This window comes from Telmatherina bonti (genome assembly GCF_933228915.1).
Source record: "Telmatherina bonti genome assembly, chromosome: 1".
NCBI classification, from domain to species: domain Eukaryota; kingdom Metazoa; phylum Chordata; class Actinopteri; order Atheriniformes; family Telmatherinidae; genus Telmatherina; species Telmatherina bonti.
Genome location: NC_136619.1, coordinates 11,268,871 through 11,286,455, shown reverse-complemented (window position 1 = coordinate 11,286,455; position 17,585 = coordinate 11,268,871). Strand labels below are relative to the sequence as shown.

At 40.4% G+C, this 17,585-nt stretch overlaps 1 protein-coding gene across 1 annotated transcript in view; it reads right to left on the bottom strand.

Annotated features, from left to right (window-relative positions):
* The window catches only part of rhpn2 (rhophilin, Rho GTPase binding protein 2), a gene marked incomplete at its 5' end in the record, with an annotated part of 29,058 nt that extends 11,891 nt beyond the window's left edge, over nucleotides 1–17,167 (bottom strand). The window contains 3 exons of the mRNA XM_079241139.1: nucleotides 4,631–4,759; nucleotides 11,780–11,895; nucleotides 17,102–17,167. Coding sequence (XP_079097265.1) covers nucleotides 4,631–4,759; nucleotides 11,780–11,895; nucleotides 17,102–17,167 — 311 coding nt within the window. The remainder of the gene's footprint in view (nucleotides 1–4,630; nucleotides 4,760–11,779; nucleotides 11,896–17,101) is intronic.
* Nucleotides 17,168–17,585: the final 418 nt, after the last annotated feature.

Below are 17,585 nucleotides of genomic sequence, written 5' to 3'. Positions count from 1 at the left end.
GTTTTGATCTCAGCTGGAGCCGGAACGGTCTGGAATTTGTGGCTGTAAGGACGCCGAAGTCCTTGTTACCGACAGATGGAAAGCAGGCTCAGCTTGCTATTAGAGGTGAAGAAACGTAACTCGACAGAGACCTGCTGCTAACCAGAGAGACTGTAAAAAACATCGGATCCCCCTGCCAGGCTCAAGCCACAATAAAAAGCTATAAAATAAAAAAAATAAATGATGATAATAAAGAAAATGGGTTGATATACTGGAGTGGTTTAACACAAAAACCAGTGGTGAAAATGGTAAATATTACTGTGTGTGCTCATTCATCACCTGACGATAAGGCTGCATTCCTCTCATTCGCCGGCTCTGTGAGTCACAAAAAAAACCTTTCGCATCAGTAACACTGAAAGATAGAGGCTTCAGTCCCTGTAGATGAGATCACTCTGGTCTGTTCTCTGCCTTGGCAGAGGCAGGTCCATGGGGGGGGGGGTTACCAAGAAACCATCAGTTCTACTGGGAATCTGAAATGTTAAAAGCCTCTCAGGAACTTACTCCCACACCCACACGTCCCACTCGTCACTTAAGTGCCAGTGAGAAAGACACAGAACAGGCTGCTGCAGCAGCATCAAGGAAAGCTCAAGTTTAAAGTGCTGCTGCATTTATAACTAAAACATATTTTATGTTACATATCGTGCAGATCAGTTTACAGCATAAAGTCTTGGCTTCTGAAAGTGTCTGGTGGGCGGTTTTATCTGGCAGCGGGTTGGGTACACTACTCTGTTTCAGAAAGATTTCAGAAAAAACACCTTGTGGTTTGAAGAGGATTCACTTGCATTTTCATTTTACAGACAGAAACAGAAGACGTTTCCAAATAACTTCAGATTTACACGTCAGACTCAGTGGCACGGCTCAACAATGTCCAAACATGACTCCACTCCTGTGCTGACTTATTATTTTGTTGCTAAAGCAAACAATCTGCTGAGCTCAACATTTTATCTGAAGATTTTGTTTTTACAGTGATAAATGTCAGGGTGTTGCTATGAATTAAAGGGAACCAGTTGTCTGAACACAGAATCTCATCTCTCAGATGTAATCAAGGAAAATAAAACAAGAACAAACTATTTCTTACATTTTTCTTCTTGTAGGCTTAAAGACGGTTTGTTTTCATGCATCAGCATTTTCATGTGTTGGAGTAGAAGGTCTGCTTGTTGGCCACATGAAGAACATTGTGAAAAGGGAATTAAACTGGAAATAATGACTGAACCAGTAACATTTCCTTAATGTGGTAGATCGTCCTAATGTCTTGGCATAAAAAGGTGTGGATCACATGTTATTTTAACTCGTATGTTCTCTTTGTTTTAGTTTGTTGTTACAAAATAAAAGTTTAAAAGACACACTGCCTTTTAATGAACCCTGAATGAATCTCAACTCCAATAAATTGTAATAGAAATAAAAGTAATTTGGTTCAGAAAATGTGAATGCTTTGGTGATTCTTGCTCCCATATCATCATGTTGTTGTGATTTCTGACAGAGGCAAACCTTTTTAAACTAATGCTTAAAGCTTCATCTTTCTCCCCATCAAAAAAAAAACAAAAACAAACTTCAGATTAATTAAAAAGTGCTGAAATTAAATTTAAAACTGCACTTTATCGTTTATTTATTCCCATTTGTGTTTTTTGTACTTTTTTCTCTTACTGCCTCATTGTTTCAGCATTATTCAACTATAAATCAGTTTGATCAGTTTTCTTTATAAACTACTCTATTCATACATTTGACCAGTCAGCTTACAAATATATCTCTCTCTCTCTCTCTCTCTCTCTCTCTCTCTCTCTCTCTCTCTCTCTCTCTCTCTCTCTCTCTCTCTCTCTCTCTCTCTCTCTCTCTCTCTCTCTCTCTCTCTCTCTCTCTCTCTCTCTCTCTCTCTCTCTCTCTCTCTCTCTCTCTCCCCCTCCCTCCCTCCCTCCCTCCCTCCCTCCCTCCCTCCCTCCCTCCCTCCCTCCCTCCCTCCGAAGGAAGATGGCAGCTTGACTGTACAGGTTGTCTGCTTTACATCATGCCAAAAAAAACCAGCTGAATCTGGTTTGAGTGAGAAAGCACAGAAAGACGCTATTCAAGTGGACCGGTGGGAAAAGCCTCGAAAGGTGAGGAAGGTTGTTTTTGTTTCTGTCCTTAAGCTTGAGGTTGTATTTCAGGCTGAAATGAGGAAGCCAAGTCTCCATTGTTCCAGCAGAACGTCACTGCAGTGAGACACCTGCTCAGATATGAAATGAGAGAAGTTTCTTCAGAACACCCAACAGTCCCATGTACAGATTACCTCCACGCCTCTATGCCTTTTGTACACCGAGCAGTGTGAACATTATGATGTGATAGCTGTGAAATGTGCACGTGTTTAACTGTCTATTTAACACAGCATACTAAATTTAGTGAATGATTATTGTCTGTGTGTGCATGGTGCGGAAGGCGTGCATGGTGCGGAAGGCGTGCATGGTGCGGAAGGCGTGCATGGTGCGGAAGGCGTGCATGGTGCGGAAGGCGTGCATGGTGCGGATGGCGTGCATGGTGCGGATGGCGTGCACATGGTACGGTGAGCAGATGCTTCTCTAAGAGGCTGGCATACAAGCTGACAAGGGGCTGTTTGTTCTGATTCTCGATTCAGTCTGAAGCAACGTGACTGAGGACACAGATTTTAACTAGAAGCCAATATTATCACTGAGGACTTGACTGTGTGTTATTTGGTTTGTTTTGGGCTTTTTCTGGTTGTCTTTTGTTAAGAAGGGCTTCAAACTGATTCACAGGCAAAAATATCGGAAGAAAAACATCATCCATGGAATGCCAAATAAATGCAGGGCAGTATTTTTATCTCAAGACACCGAAAGAGGAAAGTTTACCACCTCCTGCGTGGAGTCCTGCCCATCTGCAGCACTGCAGACTGGCAGCTTGTTTCACTGAAACTAGGTTAAACCCTCCTGGTTCTTACAGTGCTGCGACCCTGGAAGCCCAACAAACTAATCTGGGCTCACTGTAGAGTCAAAAACAGGCTGGCATTTTGGTTTTCATGAGGTCATGTAAAAGATTTAAGTCTGAAATGGGGGGAAAAAAAGGCTCCAACTAGGTCTGCAGCTCCTGAAATCCCCAATGTTTCAGGAATGAGAAACAGCCTGATTTTAGCAGCTTTATTTAGCATTTGTGTCAATGACTCTCAGATCTGTTACCATGACCACCACCACAAAACACTCCCGTCCTCTACAACCTCTCTTACAACCTGCAGCATGTGATCCGCTTCTTCTGTACACCAGCATCTGTGTTTTGATCTGTCTAGACACGATTATATACATATATGCATGTATATATGATTGTATGTGATCATATACATGTATATATGATTGTATGTGATTATATACACATATATATGATTGTATGTGATCATATACATGTATATATGATTGTATGTGATCATATACACGTATATATGATTGAATGTGATCATATACACGTATATATGATTGTATGTGATCATATACACGTATATATGATTGTATGTGATCATATACACGTATATATGATTGTATGTGATTATATACACATATATATGATTGTATGTGATTATATACACATATATATGATTGTTGTGATTATATACATGTATGTATGATTGTATGTGATTATATACACATATACATGTATAAATGGTTTTATATATGGAAAGTTAGGAGATTGATTCCAGGGTTCCCCTGACCATGTGCCAAAGTGTCCTTGGGCAAGACACTAAACCCCAATTGCTCCCCAACATGCTTATTGGGGTATATATGTATGTCGCTTTGGATAAAAGTGTCTGCTAAATTACTGTAGAATAGTGTTGTACATGCATTCGGTTGCATAGTAATCTGATGTGGAGTCATGTAAGTGGTATAATGTGAATGTGTTTGTAAAAGCAGGTGGACAGTGTAGTTTATCATCACTAAACTGCATTCCTGTTAACAGGAAGTGCCATCTAAAAGCAGTCAGGTGGATTTCATGTCACGATGCATAAGGGTTTTATCTGTCACAAAGAGATGCTGGTTATCACATAAACATCTGTCAGCGTGACTAAATGATTACATTTCCTCATCGCTCATCAAATCCTTTTGTGTTTGATTAAAGCTTTGCAGACGTGTGAATGAGGCCACGATGGATCCTCCTGATATGCATGCTGCATTTTCATCCCCACCCTACAAGGCTGTATTGTCTACATTAGAACTCCAGGACCTATCGTTAGAACTCACACCCATTCAGAGCACACCCCTGCACGATACTGAGAGAAGCCCTTTACGAGATGCTTATCTCAGTTTGCATATGGTTTCAGCAGCTTCCTTTGTTGCTTTGTGCAGTTTCTCGCAAAAGCCTGTCATTCCAGTCGAACAACAGTGACAATCTATTGCACTTTGGGTTGGGATTAGTTGTGAGCTTAATACATAAAAATTTGCAGTGATTCTTTTGTCATGATTGACAAGAGTGTAACTTTTATTACTAAAACTAAATCATCTTTATTTCATCAATATCACAAATGAAAACACATTTATCATGCTGTAAAGTCACATTTTCTGTTTTTATGATGGTTTCCAGACCTAGAAGTAGTGCTAGGGAGCCTTAATATTGGACTTACTGTGCGCTTTGGTAGACGTCCACTGAGCTGTTGAGTCCTTCCAGCTGTCCCATCAGCAGCTGCAGGTTGGAGTTAACATAGCTCAACTCCAAAAGCACCATCTCTTTAACCTTATTGTTGGATGTAGCCCTGTGTTATGGAGAGAGGGAGAAATGAAGAGGAAAATTCATAAACTTTTTAATAAAAAAGGAGAATAAAAAGGTAAAAGAAAACACATCTGTCTGTTTTCCAGTCAAATATGAGCAAACTTTCCTGTAACTTAGTAAAACAAGTGTGTTCCTCTCTGGTAATCTGGACCGCAGACCTGCGTCACTGTGGCCTGCTGCACATGTGATTTACACACGGACACGCATGCACACACACTCACTGGGTAGCTGAGGGCAGCTCGGATGTTCCACATTATTTGTGAGTAACTCCAGAAGGAGGACTGAAGCAGCGGAGGTCAGAGGTCATTAAGGGACCGGGTAACACATTAGCATAGTGTGTAAAATGGAAAGCAAAGGAAAACATGAAGGATAATGTCTTCAAGTAATGAAAACCAGATGGTAGAACAGAGATACGGCTGCACCAAACACCTCAGACGGGTTAGTGTGTCTAAACATTCATGCACAAAGTGGCTGGATCCTTTGTAATGAAGAATTTATGTTACACCGTCAAGATGTGAAAACACAACCTGCCATTTATGTGCATCTGCGGTGATACAAGATAACACTCACACCCCAGTCGTCTCACTATAACCTTATCTGTGTTTCACAGCGGCTCCTGACAAGTTTTCTGTCAGTGGTAATAAATGGGACGCAGATGCACACATCCCCACCAAAAAAACCCGTCAGTCTGGAGACATTTCATCTCATCACATGATCGCTGTCAACTCTAATTACAGACGATGTAATTTTTAACAAGAAAGGTGATGTGTGATGTAGTGTTGGCAAGGAGTTTTAAACCAGTTCAGCATCAGGTCAAGAGAGTTGAAACAAGAAATGCAGGTTCTAAGTGAAGGCTTTGCTGTGCTTTGGACGGCAAACAAAAAGCAGCACAGAACATTTTGATCTTTATTAAATATCATTGTCTACTCAATCCCAAGTTAATAGTGGAATATAACATGGAAGCAAAGCCCTGATTAACATTAGTTCTACTGCCTCTCTTCCTACTGGCCTGCTGACAGGTTTCTGTGGACGAGGCTAAATATTAGGCTTGAGGATGTAGAAGTACTGTGGTTTGGACAGAACAGATGAAAACTATCCTAGATGCTGTTATTAAAATCCAATTTCAATATCTAATATCACCCTGCAGTGCATGGGAACCAGACTGGAAGCCAGCGAGTGTGGCTTGACTAAAGTTTTCCTCATCCTCTCTTCTGAAATGTAATTTTTTATACTTTAGTTTGGGATGTTTTTCATGTGGGTCTCTGATCTAAAGACACAAAGCTGGATCTGATAAAGTCCCAATTTTATAACTGACAGATAAGTTTTGGAAATTGTGCACCGAAGCACATGCAGGGATTGATTCCCTTTTCCTGTGGTGAGTGGACATGTGTCTTTCTGACAGAGTACTTTGGAGCAAGAATAAACAAGGGGGTGGGGAGTCCTCTCCCAGCCCAGTAACCTTGACCACTGCACAGACTGAATGTGTGAGGGTTTCAGGTTGAGCACAAAGGAAAGTATTTCCCCCAGTTATTTGCTTTGTATCTGTTCATAGCCATTGCACTGTGTATAATCCTCCATTGGAGATTGGCTGCCCGTTTAGCAACAAGCAACTTGTACAGAGACCACCATGGTAGAGGTTGAGCCAAAAAAACTCTGTCCACTTCAACGCCTCTAAATGCCTGAATGGAAACGTCTCACTTCAGGCTGCTTTCTTTCATCTCAGAAACGGTGAAAGTAAAAAAGAACCTTACTCTCCTGGTTTTCCACACTGAGAGCAATAGTCGGAGATGGAAATGTGTACAGAACCAGAAATAACACATCTACATCTGACTGGAAGAGACCTCATAATCTGATCCACAAACGTGGACAAAAATAAGACTTGCTTTCTGACCCAACACCTCTGCAGATGAGGTCAAATGTCCCGGCTTGCCTCAAGGCAGATCTTATGGAGACTGATGACAGGATAGAGGCCTGTCATCATAACCATACTGCTATGGGAGAGCGGCTCTCCACATATCCACACGCCTGGAGTGAAACCTGCCAAGCAGAACCTGCCAAGCTTCAAGGACAGAAGTAGAAAACGCAGAAAGATTCCTGCTTCAAAAGAAAATGCTCATCACGTCAGCCTCCTCTGTATGATAACCTTTGTTGTATCCAAACACGTCACAGTGGTAAAGGATCCTCGGGGCTGTCTGCAGTCTGAAGACCTTCATCATGTCAGTAAGTCCTTGACTACGTAGAGCTGTCATCCTAATAAAAAAAAAAGTTTGGACCTTATCACGTTATAACATGATAGTTAATTGTAAAACATGAACTAAATAAACTATCATAACGTGATAGTTTATTGTAAAAACGTGAAACATATCACGTATCTGAAAACATAAGCTAAATAAATAAATAAATAAATAAACATACAAACTATTTTATTATAACATGATAGTTTCACATTTTTATAAACTATTACATTATAAACGTTATAAGGTCCAAACTTTTATTTCTTTTCATGAGGATGGCAGCTCTACGCTTCCGTACCTGACCACTCTGTTTCTGTAAATACTAATTTACGCATTTTCTGCTCCAGAAAAAGTCAAAGATTGTGTGTTTTACACGCTCATTAAGTCCAGTCTGGAGGAGAGAGAGAGAGAGAGAACTATCCGTATATGATGAAACATTAGTAAAACTAGATTAAAAGCAATCAGGACGCATCCTCTCTGAGACCCTGTCGACACCAAAACGTTTCTGTGTGAAAACTAGTTCAGTAAAGTCAGAATAAAGAAACGATGTGTTCAACACACTATTTATGCACTACACTTCATCAGACCTGAAGGATCAACAACTGCTTGTATCGAGGCGTATTGATTATCCGCTTTATGTCATCTATGCCTCTTCGTTCATGCCATAAATGTCACATGAAGGCAGTTTTTGCTTTAAGAGACCAAATAACAAAAATATTCAGCAGCGGAAAAAAAAAAAAACCATGAAGTTCCACCACTGGCAATGACGATATGATCACTAGTAGGAGATTTGACCCGAGTCTCCAGATAATTTCACACTAGAGCACGTTCTCAAACCTTCGCAGTGTCACCCACCCATCATGGTGTAAACAAGATGTTAAAGCACTGCTAAACGTTAGCATTTTCATGTCCCAGCGTGTCTGTAAACAAGGCAGCAACCTTTTCCATTTCAACAACCTGGTCTGACCAGAGAGACTCCACCTGCTGCTGATACACAAGAGGAATGCAGCACAGCAGAGGAAAACAAGCAAGATGGTAGCATATCTCACACACACACACACACTCCGTCTACACTCTCCGCTCAAGGAAAACAGATTAAATCAACTTCAATTATTACAAAAACTTCACAGATATGAATTTAAATATAAAATGTCACATCTGAACATTTTTCTAGTTTTGAATTTTAAAAGAAGAAAATAAAATGACACAGCCTAAGTAGATACCGTAGCCATGACAACTCTGCTAAGTGCGTACACACACACAGATACACACAGAAAGGTATAAAATGACACAAGGATTCTATATTATTTAAAGGGCTTAAATCTAAACCTGGAAGAATACCTAGAACTAAAAAAATGCATCCAGGATGTTCTCTGGGCTACAGGTGGGTTGGCAACAAGAGACCGACACACACACACACACACACACACACACATTCAGAGAATGTGAGGTACTGGAGGAATGTGGGGGGAATGTGGAGGCCTCTGAGGCTGACAGCAGGCTATGACAGGCCTACTGAACACATACTACTGGAGACTCACTTGCAATGAGAGCAACCCAGTGAGTCTGGAACCACAGCTGCCATCAAACTGGACCATAGTTCTCATACCAGCGACACACCACCTATAACGCTTTTGTGACTGTACCATAGCCTGTATATAAAAAGATGGACGGTGCCTCTGTGACGTCACCCGTGGGTTTCTGAAAGCTCAATTGAAGCCCGGTGGGCGGTTCCTACCATCGCCATCTTGGCAGGGGCATGCGTGTCGTCTCACCCGGAAAATACAAATATGGTCAAAGAGGTGGAGCTGAGAGGGGGGGCTGTGAACGTCATGGTGGATGATTGACATTGAGCGAACTCCGAGCTGCCTTTAGCTAAGAGCTTACCGAGCTAACCCAGAGATAACAGGAGCTAACCAGCTAACGGAGGTAAGCGGGCTAAAGCTAAGGCATGTTGATAACCAGCTAAAAATTGCGGTTCTACGTTCTTCTGACTTGAAGCAGGAGATCTGGTACCTGTCAATCAAAAGGACACGCCCCTAAATATGTCGAATTTTGAGATTGAATTACTAATTCAATGTTTATATTGAATAAGTAACCCCCCCCCCCCCCCCCCCCCCACAGTTGTCATGAAGGTAAACCTGACCTATTAAACCTAAAATGGATTTTTGTACCAGGCTGTAAACATGTTTATATCTGCTGTGAAGTTGGTCTTTTTAACATGGGAGTCTATGGGGATTTTCTCTGTTTTGGAGCCCCTAGTGGATGAGGGGGGAACTTTAGTTTTATGCACTTCCACATAGGCTTCACTTTTAATCGCAGGAAGTTGCCGCTTGAACTGTGACCACGTTCAGAGAACCAATGAAGGACATGAATCTTCATTGCAGTAACACATGTAAGGATGCTTAATGGCTACATTCGCAGGACGCCATGTCATAAAACTCACACTAACAGTTCACTCTGATGCCAAATATTCACGAAAAACTTTGATCAGTCAAAAGTCAAACATAATACTCGTAATACTTTGAACAAATAAAGACTGTTGTGAAATTGTTTGTTTACACTATAATCGTCATAATTATAGAGTACTTCTGCATTGCAATGGGCTGCATTATGAACAGCAACGTGTATATTTGTCAGTATAAATGTCTGCTAGGTATCCATTTCAGAGATACCAGCTGAAATTGCTGACAAACAGCAATGTCCCTTTTTTCCAGCCACCCAGAGAAGGGTGTAAATAATGGTGTGACTGTTGCTATGACCGCTCCATTAAACACTTTCTGTAGACAAGATAGAAGTCTTTTCTTGGTAGCAAGAGGCCATCCCGTTCAGGAAGCACCCGATATCTGACCAGAGACACTCATATTATAAACTGCCAATATCCTGCTGCAGGACTGAATATGCAGCGTGGAATCAAAACAATACATGTCATCTGGGTCAAGCATAGGGGTGATGGGGTGCCCTCCCTCAGATTTATCTTAACTCAAAGGAAAACATAGATACTGAGTTGGAGTCTGCATGTACGGGACCAAACTATCCAGGTTATGCTCATTGCTCTTATAGTTATGGGTAGTCTAGCCAACCACTACTTATGTAGCAATGGGGATGTTACCTGATGCACTGAGATGTACCTCGCTGTATTTCTCGAATATATTCATGTATAAATATATGCCAATATTGCCGTCTCTAACTTATTTCTCCTTTTTTCTGCAGGTCTTCCTGATTAAGTGCAGTTGTACATGTTGATCTGTTTTTCCTGTCGTCTCCATCCCAACCAGTCGAGGCAGATGGCTGCCCTCCCTGAGCCGGGTTCTGCTGGAGGTTTGCTTCCTGTTAAAGGGGAGTTTTTTTCCTTCCCACTGTCGCCTCGTGCAGCTCAGGATGGGAGATTGGATGAAAGTCATGACTCGATGCAATCAGTTGGTCTCTATTATTGGATATGTATGAATTGGCTCGAAATGATGTGTATGTTGATTTGTGTATGTAAAGTGCCTTGTGACAACGTTGTTGTGAAGTGGCGCTATACAAATAAAGCTGAATTGCATTGAATAGATACGTGAAAGAAGTGCATCTTGACTCTTCCTTGCTTTATAAACTTGTGGCAATCAAAATAATTAAGGTTTGCAGGCTGTTGGTCTGCCATAAACAACTGAAATTGTAATAGCAGCTGAAAATGCAATAATACATAAATAAGACTGAATTTTCACAGTTATAGAAGTTATTTTATGTTTTTGTGAGGTTTTCTCATCAAAAATAGAAATGATTACATTATTTGCATATCATCAACATGATTATCAGAGACACATTTTTGACAGCCAGCCATTTATCAATTCACCAAACTGGGACTTGACTGTTTTGAGACAAGCTGTTAAAGCTCTCAAATGGCGTGAGGGGAATACAGCAACAGTGAAAACTGTATAATCTGCAGTAAACTAACTGAGTAAGCTTGTAGAAATACCGTTCATCCTGGAAAATGGTCTGTGGACTCGCTGTCAGCAATCTGAATTCAGCATGACACAGAAAATAAAAAGACAAAACCAAACAAAAGAGAAAAAAAAAGAAAAAGAAAGGTAGTGTAGCTGTTGGGGAGACAATGAAAAATTACAGAAGAAAAAATGTGATCGGAAGCAGTTTTGCAGCTTAATCCCAATGACAGGTTGTACAGGTGTCATTTTCAGAGGTTTCAGATGAACCACAACATCTCCACGTCACAGTGGCTCTTTTGTTTTCAGGCCACATGGAGGCTCCTCCTTTAGACATGTTATCATGTAACAATACCTGGTCCCCGTGACAACAGGAAGTAGAAAAAGGTGCAGCTGAACTTGTAAAAATAAAATAAAAACTAAATAAAAAGTGATGAAACAAACATCCTCTCTCAATACTTTCTCCTAATGCAGCACATCTAATCCCACATCCAGTGCATACATGAACTATTTGAGTTTAACTCTACTTTTCTCCTCATAAAAGCGCATTTAGGAAAAATTCTCACCTTGTGCAGGTTTAATATTTTATTTCCTAACCCCTAAGTCTTCCATTTCTTTTTATTTATTTATTCATCCATTTACTACATTTTATGTTTCTATTTTAATCCAATTATTATAATCTTATCTATTGCATACTTATATTTTATTTCATTCCAGTTTTATTTTGTTTTGCATTTACTTCAATGTGATAAAATTGTAAATAAATTCAGATATAAAGGGGTTAATTGTGCTCAAAAAGAGTGTATCCATGTATTATGCGGCATGCAAGTGTTAGTTTAGTCTTACTTCAGCAGATTCTCAGCTCCAGCCCTCAGTCTCATCTGTTTGATGATCTGCTGGTTCAGACTGGCTCGCTTATTCTGCAGCTTGCTTCGTCCGGTCTGTGCGAATGGGTTGCAACCCTGGGAAAAGGAGAAACAGAAAACAAGCATGTCAGCAGAAGATAGCATAATCGTCGTTAAAAATAAAAGAAAAATGGTAAAATACTAGATGAGGGTCAGGAAAATTATTCTGTACTATAAAAGAAAATTAATCTTCTGGCTACAATTAAGGTTTATAATTTTCTTCAAGTTATTCAGACTCTGGTCATAAATCTTTATCTCATCATTCCCAGTCGGCCCCATGCCTTTGCTTCTGTACTGGATTGTTTTGTGTTTTTTTGCTGGGAACACTGGCAGCCTACGATAGCGTCTGTGTCAGAGGTCAGAACAGTCACAGAAAGTTGTGTGTTTTAATTGGGCTCAGACAAGGCTACAAACTGTAGAAAGTCAAAAAGTTTCTTCCTATGAAATCTATTACTTGCTCACAGGAAAGCTCACTATTTGGTCAATACACTAAACAACGTGAGGAATGTGAGCTACATGTTCCAGTTGCCTAATCCAACAGCAACATAAATCTTATTTGGGTGTGGAAAGGGCTGCACCTTGTCATGGTGTGTGCTCAACACATCCTCTGCTCCATGTTTACACATAATGGCCTGAACTGCGTGTCCTTGTCCACATCATAGCCAGAAACATAACTGCCTCGCTGAGTCAACATGCCGTCACTCAGAATAGCCCTGATAAACTGGCTCCTCGCCGTCACTCCGACTGACTCAAAGCGCAACTCAGGCGTGGTCTTTCAACTTCAATTTGCATTGCAGTAAAACTGGATGAAGAGAAACCAGTCAGCACAGTAAAACCAGTTTGTTTTCAGTCATCAGAGAGCAATAATGTTTGTGACTAGAACTTGGGGGATTGTTGAAAAGCAGTGATGACACATTTATTGTAGTGTCAGGAGGGATTTTTGCCAACTCCTCTTCACAGAAACTAAAAACTCATGGAGTTTGTGCTGCTGTGTAACAAAACCAAAGCTTCAGCTCCTTCCATGACCTTAACATGCTTCTTCACAAGCCACTCCTTTCTTGCCCTTGAAGCATGTTTTGGGTCACTGATATGCTGAAAGACCCATTCATGACACATCTTCAGTGTTCTTGTTGAAGGAAAAAGCTTTTTATCCAGGACTGACCAGTGAGTGGCTCAGTTCACCAGTCCTTAAAGCCACTGAAGTCGCTCTGCACCTAAATGTAATATTTCCACTTCCATGTTTTACTATGGAGGTGGAGTTTGAGTTGATGCCGGATATTATGTTTTGTTTTATGTCTGGTCTGTCTCTAGACCTCAACCCAGTAGAAAACCTTGGAGGAAGCTGAAGCTGCAGCCATGAAAAGTGCCAGATTTAAATGAATCAGTTTAGGGGTCAAATACTTGTTTCACACAATGTTCGTTAACTTTTATATCAAGTGCATTGGGGCTGTGGTGATATACTTTCATCCTGATACGATTCGATTTGATTTAATCTGTGATTCTCACGATTCTTTGATATTGCTGATTTTCGTAGACTGAAAACAAACAAAAATAATGTACAAAACTTATTTTGCTAGTCATTTTTCTAGATTTCCAATTAGGACAACTAGAAAGATCAATAAAAACAAGAAAAATGACAAATAAAATTATAATGGATTAATTTTATATATTTAGAAAAAAAAATGGATTTTAAAAAAAAGTCCTGATATTCATTCTTTTCAACTCAATTTCCCACCCCTAATGTGCATCATGTTTTCTGATATTCTGCTTTTTATTATGACTAAGAAACCAGCATAACATTGACAGACTGGTTATTTTTTCAGTGAGCAAACTAAAACAGGATGAAGAAATTATTTCCCTGCACTGTTGATTTTTATATAATGTTGATGCAATAATGTTTTATCACTGTAAATGGCAGGTAAAATTATAATCAAAAGAGGTGTTTATTTACAACATCCTTATTTCCAGTGGATCCTCCTGAACGCCGCTACATGTAAATGCAGCAACGTTCAAGAGAATCCACTAGAAATGTAAACAAAGCATTGAGATGAAAATCATTCACAGCTCTGGCCCTTTAGGCTACAAAAGGTTATGCAAAAACAAAAAGCCAAACGAGAAATTCCGGAAACTTTAGGGAATGTCAAATCCAGAAATGGCCTTCTGAGAAGTTGGATCTAGAAGGATCCCAGAACTGTGTTTAGCAAGGTGACAGCTACCTCCCTTTAACTTGACATTAAGGGGCACGGCGGCATTTCTCTCACTTATTTCTGTCTCTAAACTTTACATTGTTTATGGAAATACTCCAGAAGAGCATGTCGGTGGGTTTACTTAAATCCAGTTCAGCTGTTCTGGGTGTAGTTATGGGTGCACGCTGCTTTGCTGTCGTCTCTCTACAGCTGAGTCATGCTGAAATCAGTGACCAGAACCGGATGGACGAAGGTGACCGTGTTCTTCCCAAGAACAAATTCCAACACTGCAGGTTAAAAGTTTCCAACATTTAGCATAAAACTGTCGCTAAGATAACATTATGCCCTTCCAGCACCTCAGTAAAGGCACTTGGTGCAAATACCCGAGTTTAATGATTAACCATTTATACAAATAGTGGTTGTTTCGCTGTATTGAGGCTGTCAGTGGCTATTTTGAGAATGACTGGGATGAAGATGAAACCATTAGCACACAACTGGCGAGGGCGTGAGAGGGCGTCAATAGATCAATCTGAAACAGGGTGTACGAGTGTCTAAAACAACAAGGGAGCGGTGAGTGTTTTATAGTTACCATAGCACTAAGTTTCCAGTTTTAAATGTGCTGTACACAACATCCATTTTCTTAACCACTTGTTCCAGTTAAGGGTCTAAGAGAAGCTGGAGTGCATCCCAGCACTCACTGGGCGAGAGGCAGGGTTGTACCCAACATAATAAAGCCAAACGGCAACGCAATAGCATCAAATCTAACTTTCTGACTGAATTCTACTTGAAAGCATCAATCAGGACAGACTATCTTAAAATGAACCTGGCAGAAGTAATAAAACTGGTTTCATGGCGACTGACCAGACCATCTGAGGTGCCCTTGAGCAACAGATGTGCAGAATTTAAGGCTGACCTTTGAGCCTGTTCCTGCCTCTGTCTTTACTAACCCACTTAGCTGCACAGGGAACCAAAGGCCTCCAGGTCACTGGCACATTTGAACACTACAGCCTTTCTCTGCGATTGTACAAACATTTCATTAGAGCAAAACACAAAGACAGTCCAGTCCAACATCATTTCCATCAGACTGCAGCTCAGCTTGCTGTTGTATAACCGAGGCTTCATGAAGAACACAGGGAGCACTCTCTCATGGGATGCTTGTTTTATACAAATGGTGATTAAGATTGGAGATTATCCAAAAGGGTTTTTGGGACATGACCTGGTTATGGGCTGAAAATGGGCTCTAAATGACCTTTATGCCTTATAAATTAAGTGTGCTGAACATTTATACTCACAGCTAATTTAATCATGTGAATGAGGAGCTGAATTCAGTCCATTTGCAGTCAGGATCTGGGTAGATTTCATACATAATTCTTAACAGATAAAAACAATTTCCTTCCAGTTAACCAATGTAAAAGCCAGAATTTGATCAGAGGTTTTCCAATCTGAGCCCTGCTTAGGGAGTTTAAGTGTGTCTCGAAGTCAGGGGGGGACTCGGGCACATGTTGTCAATTTGTGTCTGTGGTCTGGCTGAAGGACAGCCTTGGGCCAGATACTACGTCAACAAGTTCACTAGCCAAGGAGGGGCGAGGAGGAGAAACATGCCGATTCGGCTTTTTGTACTGCCATCTTTCCATCCACTCGGACCTCGGCCAGCTGGAGGTGAAACTGTGGATGTCTGGGAAGGAAGCCCTGAACTATGACAACTCCCTGGAGGAGCATCAGTGGGATCCAGGGAGGCTTTCAAAAAAATCAGTACACTAGTTTTCAACTAAGAAACAGGAGCAAACCCAATAAAAAAGTCACAAAGATCATCACAAAGTTTCCTAATTGCAAATATCTTCAACGTGACAAGGCAAATAACGTAAAAAGCATAGACTGTATATTAAAAATATAACTTATTTAATAGTAATTAATGTTCAAGACAGAGACATGCAGTGAGACCCATAAAGCATAGTGTTTCAGACTGAGGAACATTGTGTTATTAAGGTATTAAGGCTTTACAATCTTCCATCGTGTCCCGTGGTTGTGCCAGACTCTGACTCCCACTGACCTTTTTATAGACACAGGAAGTGCAGCACAGAGCCTCAATCCAGACAGTGTTTTGGAGGGGTGGGGGGGATTCACAGGGATTGAAAAAGACAAAAGGCTAAACAGTTCAGATGCCCAGCTAAATAAGCTCATCCATACAAACACACTGGTGGAGGATACCAGAGCATATGTGGAGCAATGAGACCGCAGCATGACTGACAGACAGACAGACAGGAATCTCGGTGAAAACACATTAGATAATCTCTCAGCCATTGCCAACCGGCTCTCGTGGGATAGTTACTTTACACAAATTGCCAAGCAAGCACAGTAACGGGTATCTGTAACGTGAAACTGGGTAATTCACCAGCTCATTTGCACAAAAAGATGGGTTCAATTTGTAATACAATTGGCAGGATGTCTCTTATCTGAGTATCAATTAGGATACAACCACATTTACATTTTAATTACTCTGATGATGGCATTATCCCGGCCACCTCCCAGGTGAGTAACAGTAAAATCATCTAACGGAAAACCACACAGAAATGTTACAAGGGACCAAATAAATAAACAAAACCTGTTCTTAATAATTAGTCATCATTAGATATTTGATCACAAACAGGAAACTTAAAATCCTCTATCTCTCAGTTCCACCAGATAAATCTATTATTAGACAAAACACACACATCCAAACACCTGAAGCTGACACTGTAGTGGTTTCTACTGCTGTTCATGACACGCTGTTCAACAACACCATTTTTACATTTAAAAAGTTTGTTTTTACGACTCCTTTAATACCTCTACTACTCTGCAGTAAATAACAATATTACATATAAAGTGGTAGAATGATCAAACACGATATAAAAGCTCAGAAAATGCCTTTTGTATGCTATATCAGTGGTGGATGCTTCCCTTAAAAACAAAACAAAACAAAAAAAATCAGACAAGACCAAAGAGTTAACCTGTTTTAAATGTGTGAAATAAAACGCCGTGGCAGTGGAAACACGCTGGCAAAAACAACACTTTATGAAGTGTCGACTTATAAAACTCACCTTTCTGAAGTAGCTGCTGTCCCCTCCGCTGTCTTTAATGCCGTTCGGTATAAGAGTATCCGTCATCTTGAAGGAAAACACCTCTCAGAGGAAGTTAACAATAACTAAAGGCAAAAAAATAAAAAAATTTTAAAAAAAAATTCCTGAACTGGGACCAGACCGCCGTACAACAGGTGAGTATCCTCTCTCTGCTCCTGGTTTGACTCCACTCCACCCAGCTGCCGACTTTTCCAGCAAAAACCCATAAACTCCGCCCAAGCGGCTGAAAGAAGCCGTGAAAAGGGGAGTGAAGTGGGCGTTGACATCTGAAAAAGACTACCGTCACCTGAAAGCACCTGTGTCCAACAGGTGATGTACACATATTTTTATTTATTTACTTTTTTATTTCCACATATTATTAAAACGGTAAGATATGTAAGATTATATACATATATATATATATATATAATATATATATATAATATATACATATATATATATATAT